This window comes from Malus sylvestris, chromosome 4, assembly GCF_916048215.2.
Source record: "Malus sylvestris chromosome 4, drMalSylv7.2, whole genome shotgun sequence".
Lineage (NCBI taxonomy): Eukaryota > Viridiplantae > Streptophyta > Magnoliopsida > Rosales > Rosaceae > Malus > Malus sylvestris.
In genome coordinates this window covers 20,773,989-20,798,669 of record NC_062263.1, presented here as the reverse complement: position 1 = coordinate 20,798,669, position 24,681 = coordinate 20,773,989, and the positions used below count along the sequence as shown (strand labels likewise).

General features: G+C 37.0%; 3 protein-coding genes across 7 annotated transcripts; all 3 read left to right on the top strand.

The window, feature by feature from the left end:
- The first annotated feature begins 6,646 nt into the window (after window positions 1-6,646).
- LOC126617816 (aspartic proteinase PCS1-like) lies at window positions 6,647-8,761 on the top strand. The gene has a single exon (XM_050285875.1). The coding sequence runs from the start codon at window positions 6,912-6,914 to the stop codon at window positions 8,244-8,246; it is 1,335 nt and encodes a 444-aa protein (XP_050141832.1). The 5' UTR covers window positions 6,647-6,911; the 3' UTR covers window positions 8,247-8,761.
- A 6,163-nt stretch (window positions 8,762-14,924) lies between these two features.
- LOC126617796 (laccase-17-like) lies at window positions 14,925-17,899 on the top strand. Its single transcript, XM_050285852.1, has 6 exons — window positions 14,925-15,100; window positions 15,344-15,495; window positions 15,583-15,827; window positions 16,061-16,189; window positions 16,285-17,253; window positions 17,563-17,899. The coding sequence occupies exons 1-6, from the start codon at window positions 14,969-14,971 to the stop codon at window positions 17,691-17,693; spliced, it is 1,758 nt and encodes a 585-aa protein (XP_050141809.1). The 5' UTR covers window positions 14,925-14,968; the 3' UTR covers window positions 17,694-17,899.
- A 680-nt stretch (window positions 17,900-18,579) lies between these two features.
- LOC126620097 (probable protein S-acyltransferase 16) lies at window positions 18,580-23,409 on the top strand. 5 transcript variants are annotated; one of them, XM_050288572.1, is made up of 7 exons: window positions 18,580-19,080; window positions 21,449-21,541; window positions 21,621-21,722; window positions 21,988-22,065; window positions 22,146-22,244; window positions 22,355-22,450; window positions 22,759-23,409. In XM_050288572.1, exons 1-7 carry the CDS (start codon window positions 18,610-18,612, stop codon window positions 22,870-22,872), a joined length of 1,053 nt encoding a protein of 350 aa, XP_050144529.1. In that variant the 5' UTR covers window positions 18,580-18,609; the 3' UTR covers window positions 22,873-23,409. The 5 variants fall into 5 exon arrangements, with proteins under 5 accessions (XP_050144529.1, XP_050144528.1, XP_050144530.1 ...); XM_050288571.1 differs by having other exon boundaries at window positions 22,140-22,244; XM_050288573.1 differs by lacking the exon at window positions 22,759-23,409 and adding an exon at window positions 22,527-22,744 and having other exon boundaries at window positions 22,140-22,244.
- The last annotated feature ends 1,272 nt before the right edge of the window (window positions 23,410-24,681 follow it).

The following is a 24,681-nucleotide window of genomic DNA, read 5'->3' as shown; positions in this document are numbered from 1 at the left end:
TAATAGTAGATGAAAATGCCTGCTGGGATTGGAAGTCTCAATCTGAGAAAACCATCAGTGTATCTATACCTGAAAAGAAAATGTGTGATCAGAATGTGGAAGGAAACTCAAGTGAGAAAAGTGATGTAAATGATGAATTCTTAGCATCTTCATCTGAAACCAATGAGTCAATTGAAAATGGCTCAAGGCTGGTGCAAATGCAAAGTAACACAGGTCTTCAAGACTATGATCATACTTCTTTGAAGTTCAAAAGTTTGACAAAAATATATGCAAAATGCAATTTATGCATTATTGAGCCTGAGAACTTTAAGGAAGCAGCAAAAGATGAATCGTGGCAGAAGGCAATGGAAGCAGAAATAGGCATGATAGAGAAGAATTGCACCTGGAAACTTGTTGATAGACCATTTGATAAGCCAGTTGTGGGTGTCAAGTGGATCTATAAAACAAAATTGAACCTAGATGGGTCTATACAGAAGAATAGGCAAGGTGAGTGGCTAAGGGATACTCTCAAAAGCCTGGGATCGATTTCAATGAGACATTTTCTCCTGTGGCAAGGCTTGACACCATTAGAACCTTAATTGGGCTGGCTGCACAGAAAGGATGGAAGCTTTTTCAACTTGATGTAAAGTCTGCATTTCTGAATGGAGTTCTAAATGAGGAAGTATATGTAGATCAACCACTTGGCTTTGTGATTAAAGGCAAGGAGGACAAGGTTTACAAGCTCAAGAAGGCCTTGTATGGGTTGAAACAGGCACCAAGGGCCTGGTACAAGGAGATTGACTCTCATTTTTGCAGCTCTGGCTTTCACAAAAGTCCAAGTGAAGCAACTCTCTACATCAAAGAAACTGAGGCAGGAATACTTATTGTTTTTCTGTATGTTGATAACATCATATACACATGGAGTTCAGGTGCATTGATGGATGAGTTTAAAGCAGAAATGATGGGAAAGTATGAAATGTCTGATTTGGGACTATTGCATCATTTCTTGGGACTTGGAGTTATTCAAACGGAGGGTAGTATTTTTCTGCATCAAAAGAAATATGCAAGGACTTTGTTGGAGAAATTTGGATTTAAGGAGTGCAAATCTGTTGCAACTCCACTTGCAACAAATGAAAAATTAAGCAAAGAAGATGGAAGTGAAATAGCTGATGAGAGTCTTTACAGGCAGATTGTTGGTAGCTTGTTATATTTAATAGCTACAAGACCTGATATCATGTTTGATGCAAGTCTACTTGCTCGGTTCATGCATAATCCAACCAAGAAACATATGGGAACTGCAAAGAGAGTGCTAAGGTATATTCAAGGCACACTGGACTATGGAATTGCATATGAAAAGGGCAAGGATGTTGTGCTTATTGGATACTGTGATAGTGAATGGGCAGGAAGTGAAGATGACATGAAGAGCACCTCCGGATATGCTTTTAGCTTTGGTTCTGGAGCATTTTCTTGGGCCTCAATCAAACAAAGTAGTGTAGCTTTGTCCACTGCAGAGGCAGAGTATGTTAGTGCTGCAGAAGCAACTGCTCAAGCCATCTGGTTAAGGTTTGTCTTATCAGATTTTGGAGAGGAACAAGTGGAACCTACTCAGATTCTATGTGATAACACTTCAGCTATTGCAATCTTTAAGAATCCAGTGGCACATCATAAGACAAGACACATAAACAGAAGGTTTCATTTCATCAAAGATGCACTGCAGAATGGTGAAGTTGATCTGATTTACTGCAAAACTGAAGAACAAGTTGCTGATATCTTTACAAAAGCATTGGCAAAGGATAGATTTGAGTATTTGATGAAGGCTTTGGGAGTGATTTCAGCTAAACACTTAGAAGGGAGTGTTAGTGTTTAAGTGTTTTAGCTGAAATAAATCAATCCATTTTACTTGTTTTAATTAGAGCCCTTGGATTACATTCCAAATGGATGCTCTAGATTTAAGTGAGAGTTAATGATATAGAGTGACAACTGTAGCTATCTCATAGGATAGATGAAATGAATGGTTGTGATGTATTCTTTCTGTTATGAGAGAGAGTGTGTAATGATGCTTTGTACTAGTGAGTGCAATCGGTAACATTTCCGATTAGCAGAGAAGAAGAAATGGAAGTTGTTGTTCACTAATCTCTGTGAATACTCCCTGCAACCTTTCGTTTTCCTTTCCTCCAGAAATCTCATAAAATCACATTGAATCACAACATAAAATACATAATCTAACACATTCTCTCTCACACACATTTCATGAAAATTGAATGGAATAGTGAGGTCATAGCCCTCTGCGAGTTTTTCTGGAAATTCCTCTTCATTCTCTGCAACTTTCTTTTCATTCTGAATTCTTCTCTCCTTGATTTTGTGTACCTCATCCTCAATAGCTTATTGCTTCCATTTCAAAATACTAACACATTGCCGTTATTTTTAAGACTTAGACTGTTAGACATTCTAATTTTCAAGGTTTCAAAAATGGGTGACAGAGTAATTTACATTTACCTTGTCCTGCAGTGTTATTTTTTGCTTCTTCATATACACTGGTGTAGCAGTATGTGGCTTTATGATGTTTGGAGACTCAATCCACTCTCAGTTCACTCTAAACATGCCCAAACGGTTTGTTGCTTCTAAAATTGCGGTGTAGACAACAGTATGGTTCAAGAAACTTGGTTCCTTTTCATATATAAATCCAAACTATCGAATTATGCCCTAGTTTCGAAATACGTTTTCATCATGTTATTTTTTTCTCGATCATACAGGTTGTGAACTTAATGACAAAGTATGCCTTGACGATGACGCCGGTGGCCTTGAGTTTCGAGGAACTCTTTCCCGAAGCTTGGATGGGATCTTACTTAGTTTCGATCTTCGTTCGAACACTTCTAGTTCTATCAACTTTGGCTGTGGCGATGAATTTTCCTTACTTTGGTAAGTTGTTGAAAACTTTTTGTTCTAACCATGTCATATTATGTTATTGGACTGCCAATATCAACTACTAACAAATTTTATCTAGTTGAGTTTTAATTTACAATCGAGTGACATAGCATATCAGACTAGCATTTCCTTTTGGAATAATAAGATAAGGTCAAACTCTAAATATAAATTCATTTTGTGAATTGGAATGCAGGCTCTGTGATGGCATTGATTGGAAAGCAATGCTAGTGGTGAGTAACTTCTTTCTTATTTTCTTTCTTATATATATGTGCATAACCCTACAGTATTGGGTGCAGTTGATCAATGAGTTAAATTAATTTAGTTTTTCTTTTGTCCCTTGGCAGGCTGTTGTCTTCCCATGCGTGTGTTATTTCATGCTACACAGAGGTAGATTAACAAAGTTGCAGGTAATTAAGAAGCAAACCATCATTGTACTAAATGAAATTTAATTACCGGAAATCTTGTGTTATAAAAACAATGGTTTCTTGTTCTAATTTTCAAATTGCAACCTGCATTATGATTATCATTGTCGGGGTGGTGTGCTCTATTATTGGAGCATATTCTGCAATTTCAAGAATAGCTGAACAATCTGTGGAGTGAAATAGAAGGAAGAATTTCGAGTCCCACCTGTATACAAATTTACAAATCATGATGTGAGAATTAATTATCTGAAGATGTGCTCATTCGCGTAACTACCGATCAGCTTTACAACTTTCAACTGGGGTCTTAATTCTTTCAGAAATATTTCTTCCTTAGTTAACACAGCCTAATATACTGAAAGGGCTTCGCTACAGGATACCTAGCTGAGAGAACGAATATGTGTCATTCTATTATTGGTTTGTTCGACCATGTAATACAAATTGTTGTACTTCATTAAGACTTAATACAAATAGAAACAACAAGAGATAAATTTTATTAAAACTCGGGTGGTATCCCAAACAAAGCACTACTTGATTTAGGTTAAGATACTGTTATTGTGATATTTTAATTGTAAGTAAGTTTTTCACTGGTCTTCCCATGCAAATAGCTTTATTCTACACATGCAACTAACTTGGTCCTTGTACTTGCTCAATAATGGGTTTCATTTTATTCCAGTTTTCTGATTCACGAGCCAAATAGGACCAGGAGCAATCCATTTGGAGAAATGGAGACTAATCATGCAAGAAACAACAGGAATCCTGGTCCGGCCCCTCGAACAATTCAGCATAACATGTGCAACCGCCCTGAACGTTATGTTTGTAGTATTCACAATTTACACCTTGGTTTGCACATTGGTTGCCTCACCGCCCATGCATATTGGATCTCACAATTTAATATCAACAAACGTAGGCCTAAATATTTCTCTCTTTTCTAAAAGAGTATACCTGTTTAACTCTATATTATATTATGATCATGGTGAAGCTTGCAAGGCTGCAATTGGAGAGAATCTCTCATAAAACATGTTTATACGTTTCGTTCTGTCTCGCTCGTTACAAAGTGAGTACACAATATGTGATGGGTAAGTTTTTTTCCTCTTGCAAGCAATCCAAGAGAAACACTCATAAACAAGTTGTCTAATGTTCGTTCTGTTTTGTTCATTACAAAGTAAGTGTACAACATGTGATAAGTAAGTTTCTCTTTAGCATGCATCCATAATTTGATCATCATTTCGAATCCACTAAGATACGTCATATTGGTTTTTGATAAAAAAATAATAGATATGTCATATTCTTTGAAGTCCTTATATTTGTAGGGATTTGGATCCCAACTGGATTCAAATTGTGAGGATCTTCACATCTTAGTCATTCATTGTACATTGTACGGTAAAAAATCATTTGAATTTTTTTTTATTTAAAAATAAACACAAATAGTACCTGACGAAAACTGACCACACGATATAAAATAAATGGTTAAGATGTGAAAATTCTTAAGATTCCACAAAGTAAATCTTGAGAGAATACTCTCCCTATTTGTAGGACCAAACCCAAAAACGAAGAGACCCTTAAACCGCAAGAATTGACTTTGGGGGCCTCAGGGATTTTATGCCATGTGATAGCTGTCCATCGCACAAGAATTTTATAGTTGTGACAGGAACACAAGTGATACACCACGTGTTTTAATAGAAGTTGTGAGAAATTTTATTTTTTAAGTTATTAACATTTTAGCACATATATCTCACCATTTATATAATAACACGTGATATACCACCCTGTATACCGATCATACAAAAATCTCTGCCATCGCATAGCCTCACACAACAGCCTATACTCCGTCCCCAGGAGGAGAGCCATCACTCATGGGTCACGTGCAAAACCCTCAAAAATAAATTCAGAGTCCAACCAACAAAAAGAAAAGGTTGTTCCATACTTTTAGCACGAGGATGCCATCATCAAACACCATTCAATTATTCTCACTCTATGCGCATTAATATAAAACCTAGTAAACCCTTTTAATTAAAAAATAATAATTAAAAACCTAAGTAAACAAAAGCACATTTTAAGGGGTGGATGAACTATACAGATCAAGTCGGCCTCCCATGTGAATTATGGCACCCTTTTTTATTATTTGAGTATAATAATTTTCAGAATGTCATAAATATCTCAAGTTAATTATGCATTTTTATGTGTAAAATACTGTAATGCGTTTTTAATATAGAATATTGATGTCGTAATATTTTAGCTGTAAGTAAGTTTTTTTCATAAAAAAAAAGGCATATTTTACCTTGCCGTAGAGGGTTACATTGGTGTGGTGATTTTTATTTTTATTTTTAACAAAATATTATTATCTACATTAAAGAGTGAGAGAATGAACTAAGCCTCACAATGAACTAGTAATAATATGATTCAAATCTGCATTTGACCACTATAAAGAATCTCTTCTTTTGAGAGATGAATCATGGGACTCTAATTGGGTAGAATCATCTAATGAATTTAAATCACTTTAAAAGCCATCTGAAAAATTTACCTTAATCATCTGGTGCATGATTTAGCAGTGGTAACTTTTATAAGGGCAATCGATTTTCAGGTCTCTTCAAACCAACTTTATAGAATGCATGGCTTGGAATTTTAGTCACTTTAGCTGTAAATAAATATCTTGTTAAAAGCGACAGACGCCAATGAACCATGGAATAGAAGGCTTCTTCGAATTTATATAAAGATCTAACCATGTAAAAGAGAAATAAAAAATGTAATTTTTCTTTAATAGTTTGAATTATTCAGTAGTACAAAAGGTGAACGATTGGGATTCAAAAATACAATTTTTACTTACTTGACAAAATAATAGATACAAAACCAGGTTACCCAATAATTCCGACTATTGAAGACTTATCCAAGTAACTGATCTGTGTACCAAACGAAACTAAACAAAATCTTGTTGGGTTCAAGTGTGAGGCAATTATGTTGTAACCATGCTAAACGACATCATTGGGCTCTGTCCTTTGATATACCTTGTAGATGAGTGAGGATCCAGGATCTTTTAATCATATCCGTTCATCATATCTCATATGGTTAGTTTTTATCAGGTACTATTTATATTCAATTTTAAATAATAAAAAATTACAATGATTTCTAATCGCATGATGTACTATGAACGGATGTGATTTAAGGATCCCAAAATCCTCACAAAGAGAATCCAACGAGCATCCTCTTGGCTTGTAGATCTCATTAGGTGGAGAAGCCTTGGATGCAATCAAAATGTCAAGATCATAATATATCATTTAAAGTCAATCACTTACTATATTAATAATTTACATGCACATACATATTAATAAAATTACAGAACACATTAGTGATTAGTTTAGAATATCTATATTGTGACCGTGACATTGACCGGTAAATTTCTCTTTGTTAGACACTTATAAAACTGAGAAAGTGAAGCTTCTTTGCTGTCCCCAAAACACAGGACACTCCACATTCAACCTCATTTAATAGATACCCTTCACTCCCACTCCTTCCACCCAAAACACCATCTACATTCTGCATCCCTTATACTATTCCAGTTCTGCGGCCATCAACTCTATTAATTCCACCATGAAAGTCTGCACATTCTGCAACTCCATCCAAAACCCATCTCTAAAGTTCCAATCTTTTCTCTTAATCTTCTCAGCCACTCTCCTCATTTGCTTCACTGAATCCAAACTCCAAACTCCACCACTCATTCTACCCCTCAGAACCCAACAAATTCCATCTGGATCCCTCCCAAAGTCCCCAAACAAGCTTCCTTTCCACCACAATGTCACCCTCACAGTCACCGTCGCAGTCGGAACTCCGCCGCAGAACGTTTCGATGGTCATCGACACCGGAAGCGAGCTCTCCTGGCTTCACTGCAACAAAACCCGGGACTATAACAACACATTCGATCCGACCCAGTCCACCTCCTACTCCCCCGTCACATGCTCCTCAGCCACCTGCACGAACCGGACCCGAGACCTCACCATACCCGCTTCTTGCGACTCCAACAAGCTCTGCCACGCCATGCTCTCCTACGCCGACGCCTCGTCCTCCGAAGGCAATCTCGCCGCTGATACGTTCTACATCGGCAGCTCCGGAATTCCGGGTTTGGTATTCGGGTGCATGGATTCAACATTTAGCTCCAACTCCGACGAAGACTCGAAGACAACCGGGTTAATGGGCATGAACCGCGGGTCGCTCTCTTTCGTTTCCCAAATGGGTTTTTCGAAATTCTCGTACTGCATTTCGGGTTCCGATTTCTCGGGTCTCTTACTTCTCGGGGACTCCAATTTCTCATGGTTCGCGCCATTAAATTACACGCCGTTGATCCAAATCTCGACGCCGTTACCGTACTTCGACCGCGTCGCGTACACCGTCCAGCTGGAAGGTATTAAAGTTTCGGACAAGTTGCTCCCGATACCAAAATCGGTTTTCATACCGGACCACACCGGGGCGGGTCAGACCATGGTCGACTCGGGCACCCAGTTCACCTTCCTTCTCGGCCCGGCTTACACGGCCTTGAGAACCGAGTTCCTGAACCAAACATCCGGCATTTTGAAAGTCTCGGACGATCCGAACTTTGTCTTCCAAGGAGCCATGGATTTATGTTACTGGGTCCCACAGGGTCAACCGAAACTGCCCCCGTTGCCTTCGGTCAGTATAATGTTTCGGGGGGCCGAGATGAAGGTGTCGGATACCCGGCTGCTGTACCGGGTTCCGGATCAGGCTAAGGGAAATGACTCCCTGCATTGCTTCACATTCGGAAACTCTGATCTTTTGGGCGTGGAGGCGTACGTGATTGGTCACCATCATCAGCAAAACGTGTGGATGGAATTCGACCTCCGAAATTCGAGGATTGGACTGGCTGAGGTGCAGTGTGATTTGGCGGGACAGAGATTTGGTCTCACTGTATAGCTCCATCGCTTCGATTGTCTTAGCCTTACGCACTATAAGAGCAACCTGCATGAAACGCTTTAACCGTCATTGTCTCATTTCGCTCCAATAATTTTAAGCTAGAGGTAAAAAAAATTTCATGTGCCATAACATTTTGGACCGAACACCATGTAGCAGTGAGTACGGTTCATAATTTCTTCTCAGGCTTCAAAGGTTTTCAATTGGACCATGTAGATTTATTGTGTAGCTGAGGACCATGGTATTTACAATGGTCCCTTGGTAGTGTTGTCGTCTTAATATCATGGCCCAATCGTGATGGTTGCTTGTTAGATGCGTGGACCATTTTGACTGGAGGATGGGAGTAGGGTGTTTATAGATAGTATGATAAGGATTGTTTTTGTCGCACAAACTTGTTTTTGCCAATAATGTGTAATGGAGAAAGTTTAATTTTTGTGAATTTCGGATGTAATGGGAATATGTAATGTTTTCCTATATTTGTGTAATTGTATTTATATATGGTTAATATTTGCATCTCACATGTGGGTCAATCCATATGTCACATTTGTTGAGAATAATTTATTTGCACTTTTCAAATTTTATAATCGAAATTGTTCAACTTTTCAATCATTATTTGAAGGTCATTTTATAAAAAAATCATTTGAATCAGAGATTGTTTAGTCATCTGAATCTTAAAATAAATTGACGATATAAGGAATGCACATATCTCAGGTGTTGCGAATAATATATCTTCATCTTATAAATTTCATAATAAAAACTATTCAATTTTATAAATCTTCATTCAAGATCATGCTACAAAAACTTATTCGAATTGAAAGTTGTTTATACCTTAAATCTGTGAAGCAAATTGGCGGTATAAATAATTGCAGTTAAGAGAAGCTGACTCATAAGTGAAGGAAATTTGACGATGAATGCAAGTTCATTGTTAAACTTCTTTCTCTTGCGAATCGGTTTCTCTCTCTTGCAATTACTTCTTGTTGATTTTTCCAGGTTCAGCTTGACCAGATCTGGTTTCCCATCTGAACCATCATTAAGTTCACTTGACTTCTTAGTGATGGTGCGGTGCTTGGGTTTGGTGGGTTGTAGTTGTTTGATTTTGCCAATTTTTATTTATTTATTTATTTATTAATTTTTGAAACTTAACTACGATAGATTTTCGACCTTTTCTTTTGGTAATTTTTTTTTTTCCAAATCTTTTCTATTGTTAAATTAGGTGTTAAATAATTGCATGTGTCCAATATTAGAGGTGACAAATATCGAGTTGGTTAAAGAAGATTTAAAGTCTTAATTTCACATTTTTAGATTTTTACATTAAGTACTATCATAAACAACTATCTTCTCGAGTATCCAGCTTGTCGAAAGCCAATATTAATTTCATAATTATTTTTGTTTGAATAACTACTGGTATTTTGTTTGTACAATGATTTTTGTAGAAAAGATATGAAAAGGCTTTAATGTAACATTGTCACATTTGTTAGAAGGTAAGATTATTTCAGTTACCATGCCAAGTGCTTATAATTTTTGCAAAGATTGTCTAGAGTGTGCCTTTTCTGGAAAACGAGAGAGAGGACATACGAGGGCAGCAAAACATTGCGAGAACAAAAGAACGTCAAGAAATGGAGCTGATTGGTGAATTCGTTCTTTCTCGAGTTAGATTAGTTTAATTTTGTTGTAGTTGTTTGTGCCATTTTAGAGGGGGATGTGATCTCTCATTTTGGTGATGACTTTGTGTGTTTCTTGATATTGATCTGTCGCGTCTGCCGTTATTGTGGCACATATGTACTAATAGTTCCCAATGGTTCTTGTTCGTGTGGTGGCCATGTAAGAGTTTTACTCTCTTTGTATGTTTGGGCAAATTATCTCCGGATCAGATTTTTGGCCATTTAAGAATACTTCAATCGACACCCCCTTATAATTGTGTTGACTGATCAATGAAGTCTCACTATCGTTTCTTGTCAAATGAAAATCACACTAGCAGACAATATATAAATGGTGCATTTGATCAACATGGACCGTATTGATGTGGATAGACAAACGAGACCATCATTGATCGATTTAAATGTAAGTAACCATAAAAACTAAAAAATAAATAAATAATTTGAAAAATAAAATAAAAGATAAAACAAAATAACGCTAAAGCAATTTGAGGAACCTGAATTCACCCTAGCAAAGGAGAACAACTTATATGAAACATGTTAACCGTCACGTGGCATCCCAGCCCAATGATACATATATAGAAACAATGACAAAGTTTGAAAAAAAAAAAAAAACTCTAGGATACCAATAAACAAACAATAAGGGGTCACTAGACTGTGAATTATATACATTAGTGCCTTTTTAGTGTCCTAGTTCTATTCTTCATTAAAAGTTCCTGACTGCTTCTGCTTAATATTAACTTAATCGTTTCTCTGTTTGTTACATTGCTCAGACAAAGTGTCACAAGGCTTTGTCAAACAAAGAGCATTTTGACCGCAGCGGGCAGTTTCCGGGCCCTCGGATCATCGCAAGGGAAGGTGACAGGCTTGTGATCAAGGTGGTGAATAATATTCACCACAATGTCACACTCCATTGGTACCCAGGTCTTGTCATGTGAACTTAGCTTTGGTTTTTTTTGTATAATATTTTTTCAAAACTTCAAATATTAATGCTTAAAATTTTTGGAGAACAATAATGGCCAAGGTATACTTCGTAAATATGTCTGGAGGAAAAGCAAACTAAGTAAAGGTCGAAGATAAGTGGTTTTCGCACTTATTTTATTCCTTTGCAATTTGTTTTTCTAGCTAGCTCTTGGATTAATTAAATCCAAAATAAAATTTAAGAGATAAAAATAAAGGAGTGTAAAAAGAGAAAACATAAAGTGCAAAAATTATTTACCAAAACTGAATTTCGCAGACAAATTTAATCCAAGTTTATTTTCAAAACTCGTTCTAGAGCCTTCCACTTTATGTATAAAAAAAATCCAAGACTGAGTTTGTTTGTGCACAATTACAAACAAGTCAAATTTTTTTATACCCAATATTTTCCCAATTTCATTGTTTGTTTGTCGAGGTTTGAGTTTGGTTCCTGTAGGGCTTGTCAGGTTGTCGCTGTTTGTTTTTTCCAGATTTCTATTTTTTATTTTTATTTTTTGAAACTTAACTAAACACTAATTTCATACCTATATTTCAGTTTATGCCATATTTTCATTAAACACTATTAACAAAACTAACTTCAGGACGTGGAGAAATTGTGATCACACTGAAGAGAGAGAAGCTCACAAATCGTGTATGAAACAGACGCCGCGTTATTTTCTGCACCCCAATTTTTTCCCAGATTATGAACTTGAGATGGTAGCTTTCGATCCAAATGATGAGGATAATTTGTATCTTGAGAGTTAATTATGACGGAGACATTGTCATGTGGAATATCAGTAGGGGATCGTGGTCAAGGTTTGGTGCGGAAGGTATAAACGGCATGCACTTGTTCCCATTAGCTGTGCTCCCATGGTGACCATACCCCTGCAGGTCCATGAATGATCAGCTAGACCATGGTGAAGGAAGAGCAAGCGCGTACTACTTCGAGTTCAGTTCTGTTGTGCCCATTTTTATTATTCTTTGGTGAACCTTTTCTTGTTCTTGTTATATACGTAAGACTGACTTTCTGTTGGAATTCCTGTTATGCAGTGATGTATTTAGAAATGTGTATAAGAAGAAGAGGTTTTAGAGAGAAAATGAAAAGACAGAGAGTGTTCTCAAAAATATCTCAGTGAGAGCCAAAAAATGCTCTCCTGCATATATTCCTTCTTTCCTCAACATTTACATGACTACTAGGGAGTAGGGGTGGGTTCAAAAAACCGAAAACCGAAAAAAACCGAAAACCAAACCGAACCGAAACAGAAAAAACCGAACCGAACAAAAAAACCGAACCGAATTGAAAAAACCGAACCGAACCGAATTCTTTTGGTTCGGTTCGGTTTTAGTGATCTAGAAACCGAACCAAACCGAACCGAACCGAATTAATTAAATTAATTTTTTTATTTAATTATTTGTTTTTGATATTATTTTCTAAACCCAATTTGTAAGTTAAAATATGCTAAACCCAATGTGTTGCCAAACTTTAAGCTCAAAATATTGAAAAAAAGTCCTATAAAAACTTTAAACCCTAACCTATTATTTATCCCCCATATAAGGTTCCGGAGCCAAACCTCATCCTGAAGTACCTACATCCATCTCCATAGCACTGTCTACTTTTGTCTCAGCTTTCTTTTCCAAATCTACTCTCATATAACATGTAACAGAATCTATAAACATTTATTTCGGGTAGATTACTTAGGGAATTTGTGATGGAAAAGAATCCAACACACACTAAATAAATCCACCCACGCATTTCTTTTACTAATCAAGTTGTCAACATGCAGTTACAAGCAAACAACCCTGATCTTTGAACAACATCATACAATTTAACTTTTCTAAGTCATTTGTACGATTTTTGTGTTGTGATGTTGTTAGTTTGGACTTTGGAAGACTTGATTGATGATTTTAGTTCAACTTTAAATGTTTATTTTCATTGTCTTTGATTATAGTTAGAATGCTTGTGTTATGATTGTGTTGGATACGTTAAAATTTAAAATTTCAATGTTTTTCATTTTTTGAAAGAAAAAAAAAACAAAAAACCGAAACCGAACCGAAACCGAACCCAAAAAAAAATGAACCGAACCGAACCGAACCGAAATTTCGGTTTGGTTTCGGTTTTGGCAAAAAACCGAACCGAATTAAACCGAACCCACCCCTACTAGGGAGAGAGAAGCTACGTGAGCCTATGAGCTCATCATACCATTCATTACAAGACCCTATGAGATCTTGACACATGTTTACATCCAAACCTAGCACAATATCATCTAATCTCAGCCCTTGATCACAAACTGATTTATTTACACATGCTAAAGTAAGGAAAATACAGTTTAGACCTTAATCAACTAACACTTTCGTCCTTGCTCGGCTGGTGGGTCTTGCAGTCAAGTTCGCTTCTGCCTTTGCACTCGAGGGCCAATCTCCGTCTGGCCCGAGCATTGCAGATTAATCATCAACTTTTCAAGTTTAAATAGATCAATTCCATGTGGAAAACATCTCATTAATTTCTTTGGGGAAAAAAAAATAAAACATGTCACTAATTTCTTGTAAGCAGAGCTGAAATCCAAAAAATGAGGAGGATAAGGACGTGATCTGTGACTCCACTGTGGTTAATCTCATGGGCCTCGTACATCCGTGACTTTTCTTTGTTACGGATCGTTTTTCAAGTTTCTAGTAATGAAGGCCTCCCTCTTAATATTTATTTTTTTCACGAGTGAACGATTGAGATTTATCTAAACGAACCATTTTTTTTTGTTCTTTCATGCAAATGAGAGCAAAACTCACGGAGTGGTATGCCAGCAACCTCACTTTAATTTTCAAACGGGCTACGAAATCTAAGAACTAATCTTGCTTCACTACATTGTATCTCATCAACCTAATGTTATTTGTCTTTCATTGCTGATGTTCTAGTAAACCCGGACCCGACTGGTATTAACCTAAATTCACCCTGAGTTAGGTTGGATTCATATTTTTTTCGGCTCAATGAAACCAAAGTCCATATCCAGTTCTGAATTGTAAATGACTGTTAGGATTGAATTTACCATACAACCCATCCGAGTTGCAACCCTACTAGCTAGAAAGAAGAAGGTGATTCTGTTAAACTATTTTAGTTTCTCATTGACCCCTCATTATTTATGATCATCGGATTTAATACATCAAGTAAAAACAACGAAAATGATCAAACATGGATATGAGAGAGCCTAGATATGGTATATAATTATTGTTTCCCCCAAAACAAAATTACCCATTTAAAGTTTTGTTGCAAACACTGAGTGCACACAAATCACATTATCCTATCACATGTTGGTCACATAACCAATTATTGTGAAAAGAGCGATCTGCTTTTATTTATGTTTTTTTTTTATATATATATACAAGCGACATTTGAGGAGGGATGAATCCACGTCAAGGGAAACTGCTCTTAATCAATTGATATTTAGTTTCCTGTGGATGATTAATTTCAATTGTTGGCTTGGTGGCAAAACCGGATGTGAATTTTCTGAAAGGAGACTTTGAAAGGATTAATATTATAATACAAAAACATTAACATCAAAGCTGTTAGGATTGTAAGGATAAATATATAACAAACGACAGCCCAACAAGATGGCGTTAACACCTTCCCCTTTTCTTTACTAGTAAGCATCAACGGTAGGAGGTTGAAGTCTACCAAGCAACCATGCCATTGAAGCCCCATATTTTCTCAGATCAATCTGTTATTTTATCTTCTACCAAAAACGACAGTCATTGCTATTTGCTTTCATCTTAATTTGACATAAATACCCACGTAAGTAGCATGTATCTGTTAAATTAAGATTGTAAAGTGAAAGGGGCATTACAGGAACACCATGTGATACTGTTAGGGTGATATTAATCAATTATTATAACCATAATTATCTGGCTTTAGCAGCACTCTAAAGTAAAACTTGACCAACAGCTCTATCTACTCTAGTCTTGTCTGATTTTGAACATGAAATTTGTTGCTGAAGGCAACTGCAACCAAATCTCACTGACTTTCATTAATTAAAAAACCCTATAAAATGCTTGATTATTTTAATCTTTCTTGCATCAGCATTTGAAAACAATTCAGCAGATTGAGTGATCAGTGAGATCAGAGAGATGGGTTTTAATCTTCCTTCATCAATAGCCTTCTCAATGGCCATCTTCTTTGCAGTTTGTGCATTTTTGTGCATGTTTCCTGAGCCTGCATTTGCAAAACATGCTAGATTTACTAGGCATTACAAGTTCAATGTATGTAATTACGCGCACTTCATTTATAATATTACATGTATAAATTGAACCGGTGTCAAAGTTTTAATTAGAAAAGAACTAGAGGAACGTTAAATAGATAATAAATGATTACTATACCTTGAATTATATACGGCTTATGACATGTTTAGTGCCCCCCTAATTTAATTTTTTGTTGAAAAGTGCGTTCTATCTTTTGTATATTACTCTTTAAAAAATATTGTCCATGTTTATTGCATTGCACAGATCAAGTTACAAAATGTGACAAGGCTTTGTCAAACCAAGAGCATTGTAACTGTCAACGGGCAGTTTCCGGGGCCTCGTATCATCGCAAGGGAAGGTGACAGGCTTGTGATCAAGGTGGTCAACCATGTTCAGCACAATCTCACCCTCCATTGGTACAATTCTTCTACTTAGCTTTGGTTGTTTGGATAATGTTTTTTAAACTTCAAACTTTAATGCTTGAAATTTGGAGAAATTCGTAGGCATGGAGTCAGGCAAATGAGGAGTGGATGGGCAGATGGACCAGCTTATATCACACAATGCCCAATTCAGACAGGGCAGAGTTATGTCTATAACTTCACCATTACTGGTCAAAGAGGCACATTGTTTTGGCATGCCCACATCTCCTGGCTTAGGGCAACTGTATATGGACCTATTGTCATCCTCCCTAAAAGACACGTACCTTATCCTTTCCCCCAACCTTTCAAAGAAGTTCCCATCATTTTCGGTAATTCATCATGATTATAATATTTTCTCCAAATTCTCGGGCTATGGAGCATACGTTAGTTTTGTATATATTTATGTTATTTATTATTGATGTTATCGATAACGTGTCGATATTACTGTTGGCAGCAAAACATGTTAGACATGTTATCGATAAATTTTCAACAATATCGATGTGTGCCCATTCTTCTTTAACGCCATGCACAAAGAATTTCTGAAATTTATATTGAATTGCAGGAGAATGGTGGAAAGCAGACACAGAAACAGTCATCAGTCAAGCCTTACAAACAGGGTTGGGACCAAATGTTTCTGATGCCTATACCATCAATGGTCTTCCAGGTCCTTTATACAACTGCTCAGCAAAAGGTATTGGCTAATAAGTAATCAACATTTCCTAGTTCAAAGTTAGAGCATTAGTTTTATGTATTGTAAATAAACAATGTTTAATATATTTGAACTAGATACATACAAGCTCAAGGTGAAGCCGCGGAGGACATATCTGCTGCGGTTGATCAATGCTGCGCTCAACGACGAGCTCTTCTTCAGCATTTCCAATCACACCCTCACTGTGGTCGAAGCAGATGCAGTTTATGTGAAGCCTTTCAAAACCCAAACAGTTTTAATCACACCAGGACAGACCACAAATGTGCTTCTGAGGACCAAATCTAAGTCCCCAAATGCCAAATTTGTCATGGCAGCTCGGCCTTATGTGTCCGGCCCAGCTGCTTTTGACAACTCCACAACCACAGGATTACTAGAATACGAAGTTGCTTCTTCCTCAACCAACAACAAGAACAAGAAAAAGCAGCTTTTCACACCAGTCCTTCCAAGGCTCAATGACACATTGTTTTCCATGAAATACAACAAGAAAATTCTCAGCCTAGCCAATCCCAAATTCCCGGCAGCAAATGTTCCGAAAACTGTTCAAAAGCACTTCTTCTTCACTGTAGGGCTTGGAGTTCTCCCATGCTCAAAAAATCAGGCATGCCAAGGACCAAATAATACTAGGTTAGCAGCAGCCATTAACAACGTGACATTTGTCCAACCCAATACAGCTCTTCTGCAAGCTCATTTCTTCAACCAATCAAAAGGTGTGTACACCACAGATTTCCCTGCAAACCCAGCATTCAAGTTCAACTACACAGGCAGTCCACCCAGCAACATTGCCGTGAGCAGTGGAACTAAGGTGGTGGTGCTGCCTTTCAACACTACTGTAGAGGTTGTTTTGCAGGACACTAGCATTATTGGGGCGGAGAGCCACCCACTTCACCTCCATGGGTTTAATTTTTTTGTGCTGGGTTTGGGTTCTGGGAACTTTGATCCCAAAAATGACCCTAAAAAGTACAACCTTGTTGACCCTGCTGAGAGGAACACCGTTGGTGTGCCTTCTGGTGGCTGGGTTGCCATTCGATTCCTCGCCGATAATCCAGGTAAATGCTTATATCGTAATCTTTTTCTATCGATTCACCAACACGCTACGTTGTTAGATTATAAATATCGAGCAAACACAGTAAATCCTCATTAATATAAAATTGACACAATATCATCATAGCCCACACTTTTCTTCGGATTTTTTTCTTGTTTATTTGTTGACAAGGTTAATCAAGTTGGTCACTTGATTCATAAAGGTTTAACATTTGTTACCAAATATCTTTAGTCTTGGTGAGAAATTTGGCATGGAATTAGGGTTAAGCAATCTGATTTGTTTCTTCTCTTGTACGTGATGATATGCAAAATAGGTGTTTGGTTCATGCATTGCCACCTAGAAGTGCACACCAGCTGGGGCTTGAAGATGGCTTGGGTGGTCTTGGATGGAAAGAGACGCAACCAAAAGCTTCCTCCTCCACCGTCCGATCTTCCCAAGTGTTAGTTTCACGCTTTGCTCATAGATTTCTTGTGTTTCCATTTCATTCTTTTTGTCCATTTGCTCCCCAGAAAAAGGGGATTAGTGGAAAAGGGTTATGGTTTAGGAGTAGTTTCCTTTCCTGGGAAGGATTTGGGTTTGGTTTTTGACTTGTAAGGCCATTCAATTATTGTAATATCGAAATGTAATAGAATATCTCCTTTTCTTTTTAAGCAGTATTTGTCTCAATCATGAACTTTGGAATGCTTTCCAGCTCAAGTTTACACTTCGTTCATGCATCTCCTACAAATATTTTTTAATTAAAACCAATCGGAACTTCATATGGGACTTCCAAATATATACGGTCAGAAATCACTCCGCGCGTGTGAGCGATCGATTGTAAAACTCGATCAAAGCAATGTTTTGATTTTTTTAACAAACTATAGCATTAATGAATTGTTAGTTGTTAGGAAGAACGAAAATGAATGCGGATCGAATCCACACAAGGACGCATATGCATGATTACTTTCTGCCACTGCGATAAAACGTCATTTGTGTATTGAGTATCAACATTTTTGCACAAACATTAGTACTACGCAAGACAAGGTTACTATTGAAAAATTTATTTAGTTTAACAGTCATACTGTCACCTGTTTTTATTATTTCACAAACAAAAGCAGATTTTTCTTATTAGCACCTCACTTACTGTTTGGTATGGTTTAGTGGAGTTTTGTAAAACCTTAGATTGTTGGTTGGGTAATAGTCTATTTGTTGCTTAATTACCCAATTTGTGGTCTGGTATGGTTTCCTTGTTTGTTAGTGTGGGCCCTTTTGTGTTTGTTTGCTTGTTTAACAAAGCATTTATTTACCTAAAAAAGAAAAACAATTGATCAATGATCCAATGATATATTAATCGAGGACTTATATGTAAGAAATATAAAATATGAAGGGTAATACCTTAAATCAGAAACGACCGGCGGCACCATCTTTGATTTTGCAAACTCGGTCACCGACTCACCAACCTCCAAATCCTCGCATTCTGCCAGCTGAAGACGACACCCAACCCGCGGGAGACGCCGTCGTTTTGACGCCGGTGCCTCCTCCAGGCCGTCCGCCACCGCCGGAGAATATTCCAGACACAATGACGCGAAGCCTCGGCTTCTCCCTGCCCGTAACCGTTGTCGTTTTGGCAATCGCATACATTTACTTCTCCACGGTCTTCATTTTCATAGACCGTTGGTTCGGTCTCATGTCGTCGCCGGGTTTGATGAACGCCGTCGTTTTCACCGGCGTGGCCGTCATGTGCGTCTTCAATTACTCGGCTTCCGTCTTCAGGGATCCGGGTCGGGTTCCCTCCACGTACATGCCCGACGTCGAAGATTCGGGTAACCCTACGCACGAGATCAAGCGCAAGGTATCGAATTCGTGCTGTTTTCTATCTCAAAGCTGTGTCGTCTTATGTAGAATCGATTTCTCTTGCTCATTTCAATAATTTCTGTAAAATTGGAATTTTATGATTTTTTTTTTGTCAAACTTTGTTAGATTAGATGTTAGATTAGCCACCGATTGGTGAAGCCAATTTTCTTGCATATATTGTGAAATTGTAAATTGATTTTGATTATGTTAATAATATGTTTTGGGAAATTAGAGGGCTTTATTTCTTTGGCCGGAAAATCGAAAGCAGGGTGCTTTAGTTTGGATTAACTTGTTAGACATTGTAGAAACTATGGAGGAGATAATGATATAAGAGCTTATAGGAGGTGCATTGGTGCTTAATTTAGCTGAGCTGATTTCGAGTTGTCGGGGAATTAGAAAAATAACATCTTCGTAGTATTACTATTCGTGTAACGTCATGGAGTCACTTTGATCCTGATTTAGTAAAACTTTGTAACAATTGCTTACATAGTTTTGTTTTTGCAAAAGAATCATAACAATTAGGATGGATTTAAAAGGAAAGATATAATTTTGATATACAGTGAATGAACCGTTGTTCCTGAAACAGTAAAAATGTCTGATCTTTTAAACTTGTAATGAAGCTGCCCAATACGCCAAGGAACTTGTAGATAATGAGCAAGTAGATAACTTGGCGTGTACGCTCCATGCTTTGAGTCACCCTTTGTGTTTTGCAGTAAATCGATGTCATGGTTTCTATTGTCATTGCAATTATATAGAAGTGTCATTAATTATAATGCATTTCCATATATTAGTGAAAGCTGTGCTTTTAATAATTGCTAAGCTGAGATGGACATGTGGTTCCAACTTCCAATACTTGTTGTTTCTACTATCTTTGAATGGCATTGTCTAACCTCAGTTTTTATTTTCAAAAAGGAAAGTTCAGAAACAAGATTACGATTGCATGTCGTGATCTTAGGTCTCCTATATCAATCTACAATGTTAAGTAAGCCGGAACCAGAACCAATCCAATAGGGTTTGCTTGCCCTTTTTCATCTACCATTCGTCTTGTATCATAATGTTCAGTAGCCCTCACGCCCTTTTTCATCTACCATTCCTCTTGTATCATAATGTTCAGTAGCCCTCACAACTAAACAATGTTCTCACATGATTGAGTGGGGCCAACTCGTGTTTGTCGGTATGCCCCAATGCTGATACTTGCAGGCTATGATCTTTGTGTACCGCACCGAAAGCAATGGCAAATCTATATTTGGAAAACTAACCGCCTCTCTAAATCCAGACCTCCCAGATTTTGTTATTCAAACTTAGCGGCATCACCTAATCAGTCAGTTTTTGCAGAAAATGCCAACTTTCCTTTACTTACATGTTTCCCAGTATGCTCGAGCACTGATACTCATGGGGTGTGATCTTTGTATAGATGTGCATGCATCAAATGGAAAATCTATATCTGGAAACTCTAACCGATTTATCCACCAAGGTTCATTTTTTAATTTTAACCTGCAGTTTGTTGCATAAAATGCCAATTCTCATAGGTAGAAATAGCATTACTGGACGTCAAGATGTTTGGTGTGATCTCCCTATTGGGTGAACGAAACGTCCAAACTTAATTGTTATTTTATTCTGGATATTATGCTGTTTTAAAGCTAGAGCATTGTTATGTTGCCACATGTACTTGTGCCTGATTGTATTCTTACGATCAGTAATTCTTAGGCATTAGCTAAGATGACATAGGATGGGGTGGGTTGAGGAGGAGGTAGGCCCTGGGTTAATATCTTTCTTTTGTAAAAGGCTTTTCACATACAAACTCTTGATAAGATTATACTTGAGAGAAAAAGACATCAAACTTGTTATAATTCTGATTCCCTCTGGGTCTTGCTCTTTGATGTATCTGGCAATAGGACATTAACTTTGACAAGCCAAAATCCTAACAAAACCTAATATTTTAGAAACACACTTCTTGCCTTGCAATGAAAGAAGGGCACCACAATTAAGAATCAATTAGAACACAATAAGTGGATGGTTGAGTTTTATTCCCCCTGACATTGAGCTTTTGAAGTGTTTCTAAAACAATATTATTAAATGTTTTGATAAGAGCTTACTGTTCTTGCATTTCACTCCTTTAGATTTATAAGTTACGTTCTGTATCATGTGGAAAGAAACTGGGAATGTTAGTATATTGCCTTCTTTCTATTTTGTTTGATAAAGGTTTCATCTGAATTGGCTATCCAAAGTTATTTTTAATATTGTTATTTAAAAAAGAGAAATAAACGTAGATGCAATGGCTCTTTACTTGGAGCAGGCTGCAGTATATATTATAGAAAGTGGGAGTCTTTGTGTTTTAGATAATTGTTGGGTGAATGATTTTGCAGGGAGGGGATTTAAGATATTGCCAAAAGTGTTCTCACTATAAGCCAGCTCGTGCACATCATTGTCGTGTATGCAAAAGATGTGTTTTGCGCATGGTATGCTTTATCCATCTTATTCTTTGACGCCTTGTATTTCCTGGATAATGTGTTAACGTGCTGCCTCTTGGTTGTAAAGGATCATCATTGCATATGGATTAATAACTGCGTTGGCCATGCAAACTATAAGGTCTTTTTCATCTTTGTTGTGTATGCTGTAATAGCATGCCTCTATTCCCTGGTAAGTTATTGAGTTACTAAACCCAATTGGACATTGGCATTTTTTTCCTGACTGCTGTAATTGTATGCATCGACCGCTGGGAATTTTGTTCCTTTCTTCATGTAGAAAATATGCCTGTTTCCTTTTGATCATACATTAGTTTTGTAGCCATAGAAGGTGACTCTCTTTGTAGTGAAAAGATGGTCAACACTTAAGATATAATTTTCTTTCTTTTCCTTTATTTATTTCATCCTGTTTAACATTGGATCTGCGGTTAAACTTTCAGGTTTTGCTTGTCGGTAGCCTAACTTATGATCCCGAAAAAGAAGACCAGGAAACTGGAGACTCTTTTCAAACTGCATATGTAAGGTTAAGTGTTGGGTTTATGTTTGATACTTGGATACAAGACAGCTTGCTTATCATTTTTCTCTTTTCAAGTTTCAGGTCATTTCTGGGCTGTTGCTAGTTCCCTTATGTGTGGCGCTGAGTGTTCTTTTAGGTTGGCATATCTACCTCACTTTGCAAAACAAGACCACAATTGAGGTTATTAGGAATTAACAAGTTGTATATTATTGTTCTTTTTTTGGCGGCAAATCTGATTTAGATATCTGGACCGCTATTTCATAGCACTTCTTTTTCCTTCTTTCTGGCAGTACCATGAAGGAGTGAGAGGTATGTGGCTTGCAGAGAAAGGAGGGCAAATATATTCCCATCCATATGATCGTGGTGCCTATGAAAATTTGACGACGGTATTTTCCCTCCCACTTTTATTTGGTGGTTAAAACTATGTAAACTCTTCATTAATGTTGTTTTCGTGGTTTAAAGTTTTAGCTTCTCTAGTGGCAACTCGGATTGTATTTAGCCTATAGAGCTTCTCTGCTCTGTTCAACCTAAAAGCTAGAAACTAGAATGATTGTCTACAAGGCCAGAAGTGTGACCAATCCAAATTGAAGCACCAACGGTGCAATCTGAATCTACCTTTCGGTCTTATGGTAGATTGTGATTTTTACTTTATTTTACAAATCGATTACATTCAAATCATATTTGACTGCTGTAGGTACTGGGACCAAATATCTGCAGTTGGGCATTCCCCACATCGGGACATATTGGATCCGGACTTCGCTTTCGTACCGCCTATGATTACCCTTCTGGAGCATCAATGTCAGAATGAATTTTTCCCGGGTTCATGATCTTGATTTTCATTCTCACAAGACTTACCAGTGTGGTCGGGTTGGACGGACCTGTCTTGTGATGATGTCTGGCAGTCCTTTTCCAGTGTTCCCTACGAGTCGCTCCAAAAGAAGCAAAAGGACTTTTCCTTGTCCCCTACTAATGGAATTCATGGTCTAGGAGTTCCTGAAACTGTTTGTTTCAACGAAACGATTTTAGGGGAAACAATTGATTATAGGGTCCTTGTCAATAGCCGAAACTAATCGGTCTCTGAGAAACTAGGCGCAGGATGTGAGTTTGTTTTTTCGCTTGTCGTCGGGTAGTTACTTTGAACCATTGTTTTACAGTTTTACAGCATGGTCTTCAGTTGATAGGGTTTTGTACAGAGAGGAGAATCAGCATCCCAGCTTTTACCAGCCAGGGCAGCTTTTGTAGAGACAGCGGGGGGGTGTTTGTGTAACTTGGAAGAATTGTAATCCTTTGTAACGTTAAAGAAATAAGAGAAATGGTGGTTCACTTTTTCTTCTTTTACTGAAAATCCTTTGTTCAATTGAAATTGCTAGCATTTAAGATGGGGTTCGGTCTTCATACGGGTCAAACGATATGACAGATTGCTCAGTCAAAAACTTATCAATTTCAATCCTCCCAAAATGAAAGGATTTAAAGAGATCAGTTTACTTCGCATCTTAATCCTATTCCGATCCTTTTAAAATGAGAAACCATTCAACCACACCTTCAATATTACAAGTGATCTATCGTATGCCAATTTCATACACCAAATGAGCTTTATACGTACATATAGTTATCGAAGGGAAAAGTTGTACAACAATATGTACAATTTTTTTTACATTTTACCCCGCAAAGTAACTCATACCTAGCATCCCACTTTCATTATTGTTTGTTATAAGGGAAGATTAATTGAATGAGTGAAGGCTGACTTTTATGAGTGCAAATAAAAGCTCCAATAAAAAAAATATAAATAATTTTTTGTGTAATTTTTCTTTAATATAAAGTTTTTGGCATCGCTGCTTTGAATCTTATTTAACTTAATTTATCTTCGTGATTTTTTAGTTTTGCTTTGCTTTTAAATTTAACAATTTTAAAATTCAAATAAAAAATCTGATATAGAAAATAGAAAATCAAATTTAACAATTTAAAATTAATGAAAACTAAAACATTTGTAACACTAAGAATGACTAGTAAGCAGCCTTTGAAATTTTCTCGATATGGTCGATATTTCAGTGGAAATATCATAAAAAACAGAAAAAAATATGGAGACTTCATCCCTATCGGAAAAACTCTTTTCAACTAAAATCGACAAATTTCGTTGATATTTCGACATATATGTTAAATATTGACAAACTGTCATATGATATTGTTTGGACCCGATTTTACATCATTGGCCCAAGTAATCGAGGCCGTTGAGTAAGCATAGCTCCACACCGTCAGATAGAAAAGTTAGGATAATTTTGTTGTTAGGATAATATTATGATTTTTAATCATAATAATTATCTTTAATAATGAATTATCTTGACACTTTTCTTATTTGAGATAAATACACACAGCTTCAGATAATGAAGTATGCAGAACATGATGATATTATGATGTCACTTGGGAGCTACTAATGGGATTGAAGTCTGAACAGGTTATTATCTATATGGTGATAATTAAAAATGAATTTAATATTCATGAGATCAAGTGCATGCAATCTCCTGCGTGGCAAATTATTCTCAAAGCCTAAGTTCTATTCTTAATATGGATGTGGGTGGTACAATTCGAATGGACTTTGAATTTATGGACAAGGTTGAAG

What these genes read in the sequence shown, in the direction of transcription:
- LOC126617816 (XM_050285875.1), top strand. Translation starts at nt 6,912, where the DNA reads ATGAAAGTCTGCACATTCTGCAACTCCATCCAAAACCCATCTCTAAAG.
- LOC126620097 (XM_050288571.1), top strand. Translation starts at nt 18,610, where the DNA reads ATGAAGGGTAATACCTTAAATCAGAAACGACCGGCGGCACCATCTTTG. An exon ending in CGCACGAGATCAAGCGCAAG is followed by an intron (nt 19,081 to 21,448) that starts GTATCGAATTCG and finishes ATGATTTTGCAG; the next exon opens with GGAGGGGATTTAAGATATTG. An exon ending in ACTCTTTTCAAACTGCATAT is followed by an intron (nt 22,066 to 22,139) that starts GTAAGGTTAAGT and finishes TCTCTTTTCAAG; the next exon opens with TTTCAGGTCATTTCTGGGCT.
- LOC126617796 (XM_050285852.1), top strand. Translation starts at nt 14,969, where the DNA reads ATGGGTTTTAATCTTCCTTCATCAATAGCCTTCTCAATGGCCATCTTC. An exon ending in AGAAGTTCCCATCATTTTCG is followed by an intron (nt 15,828 to 16,060) that starts GTAATTCATCAT and finishes ATTGAATTGCAG; the next exon opens with GAGAATGGTGGAAAGCAGAC. An exon ending in ATACAACTGCTCAGCAAAAG is followed by an intron (nt 16,190 to 16,284) that starts GTATTGGCTAAT and finishes TATTTGAACTAG; the next exon opens with ATACATACAAGCTCAAGGTG.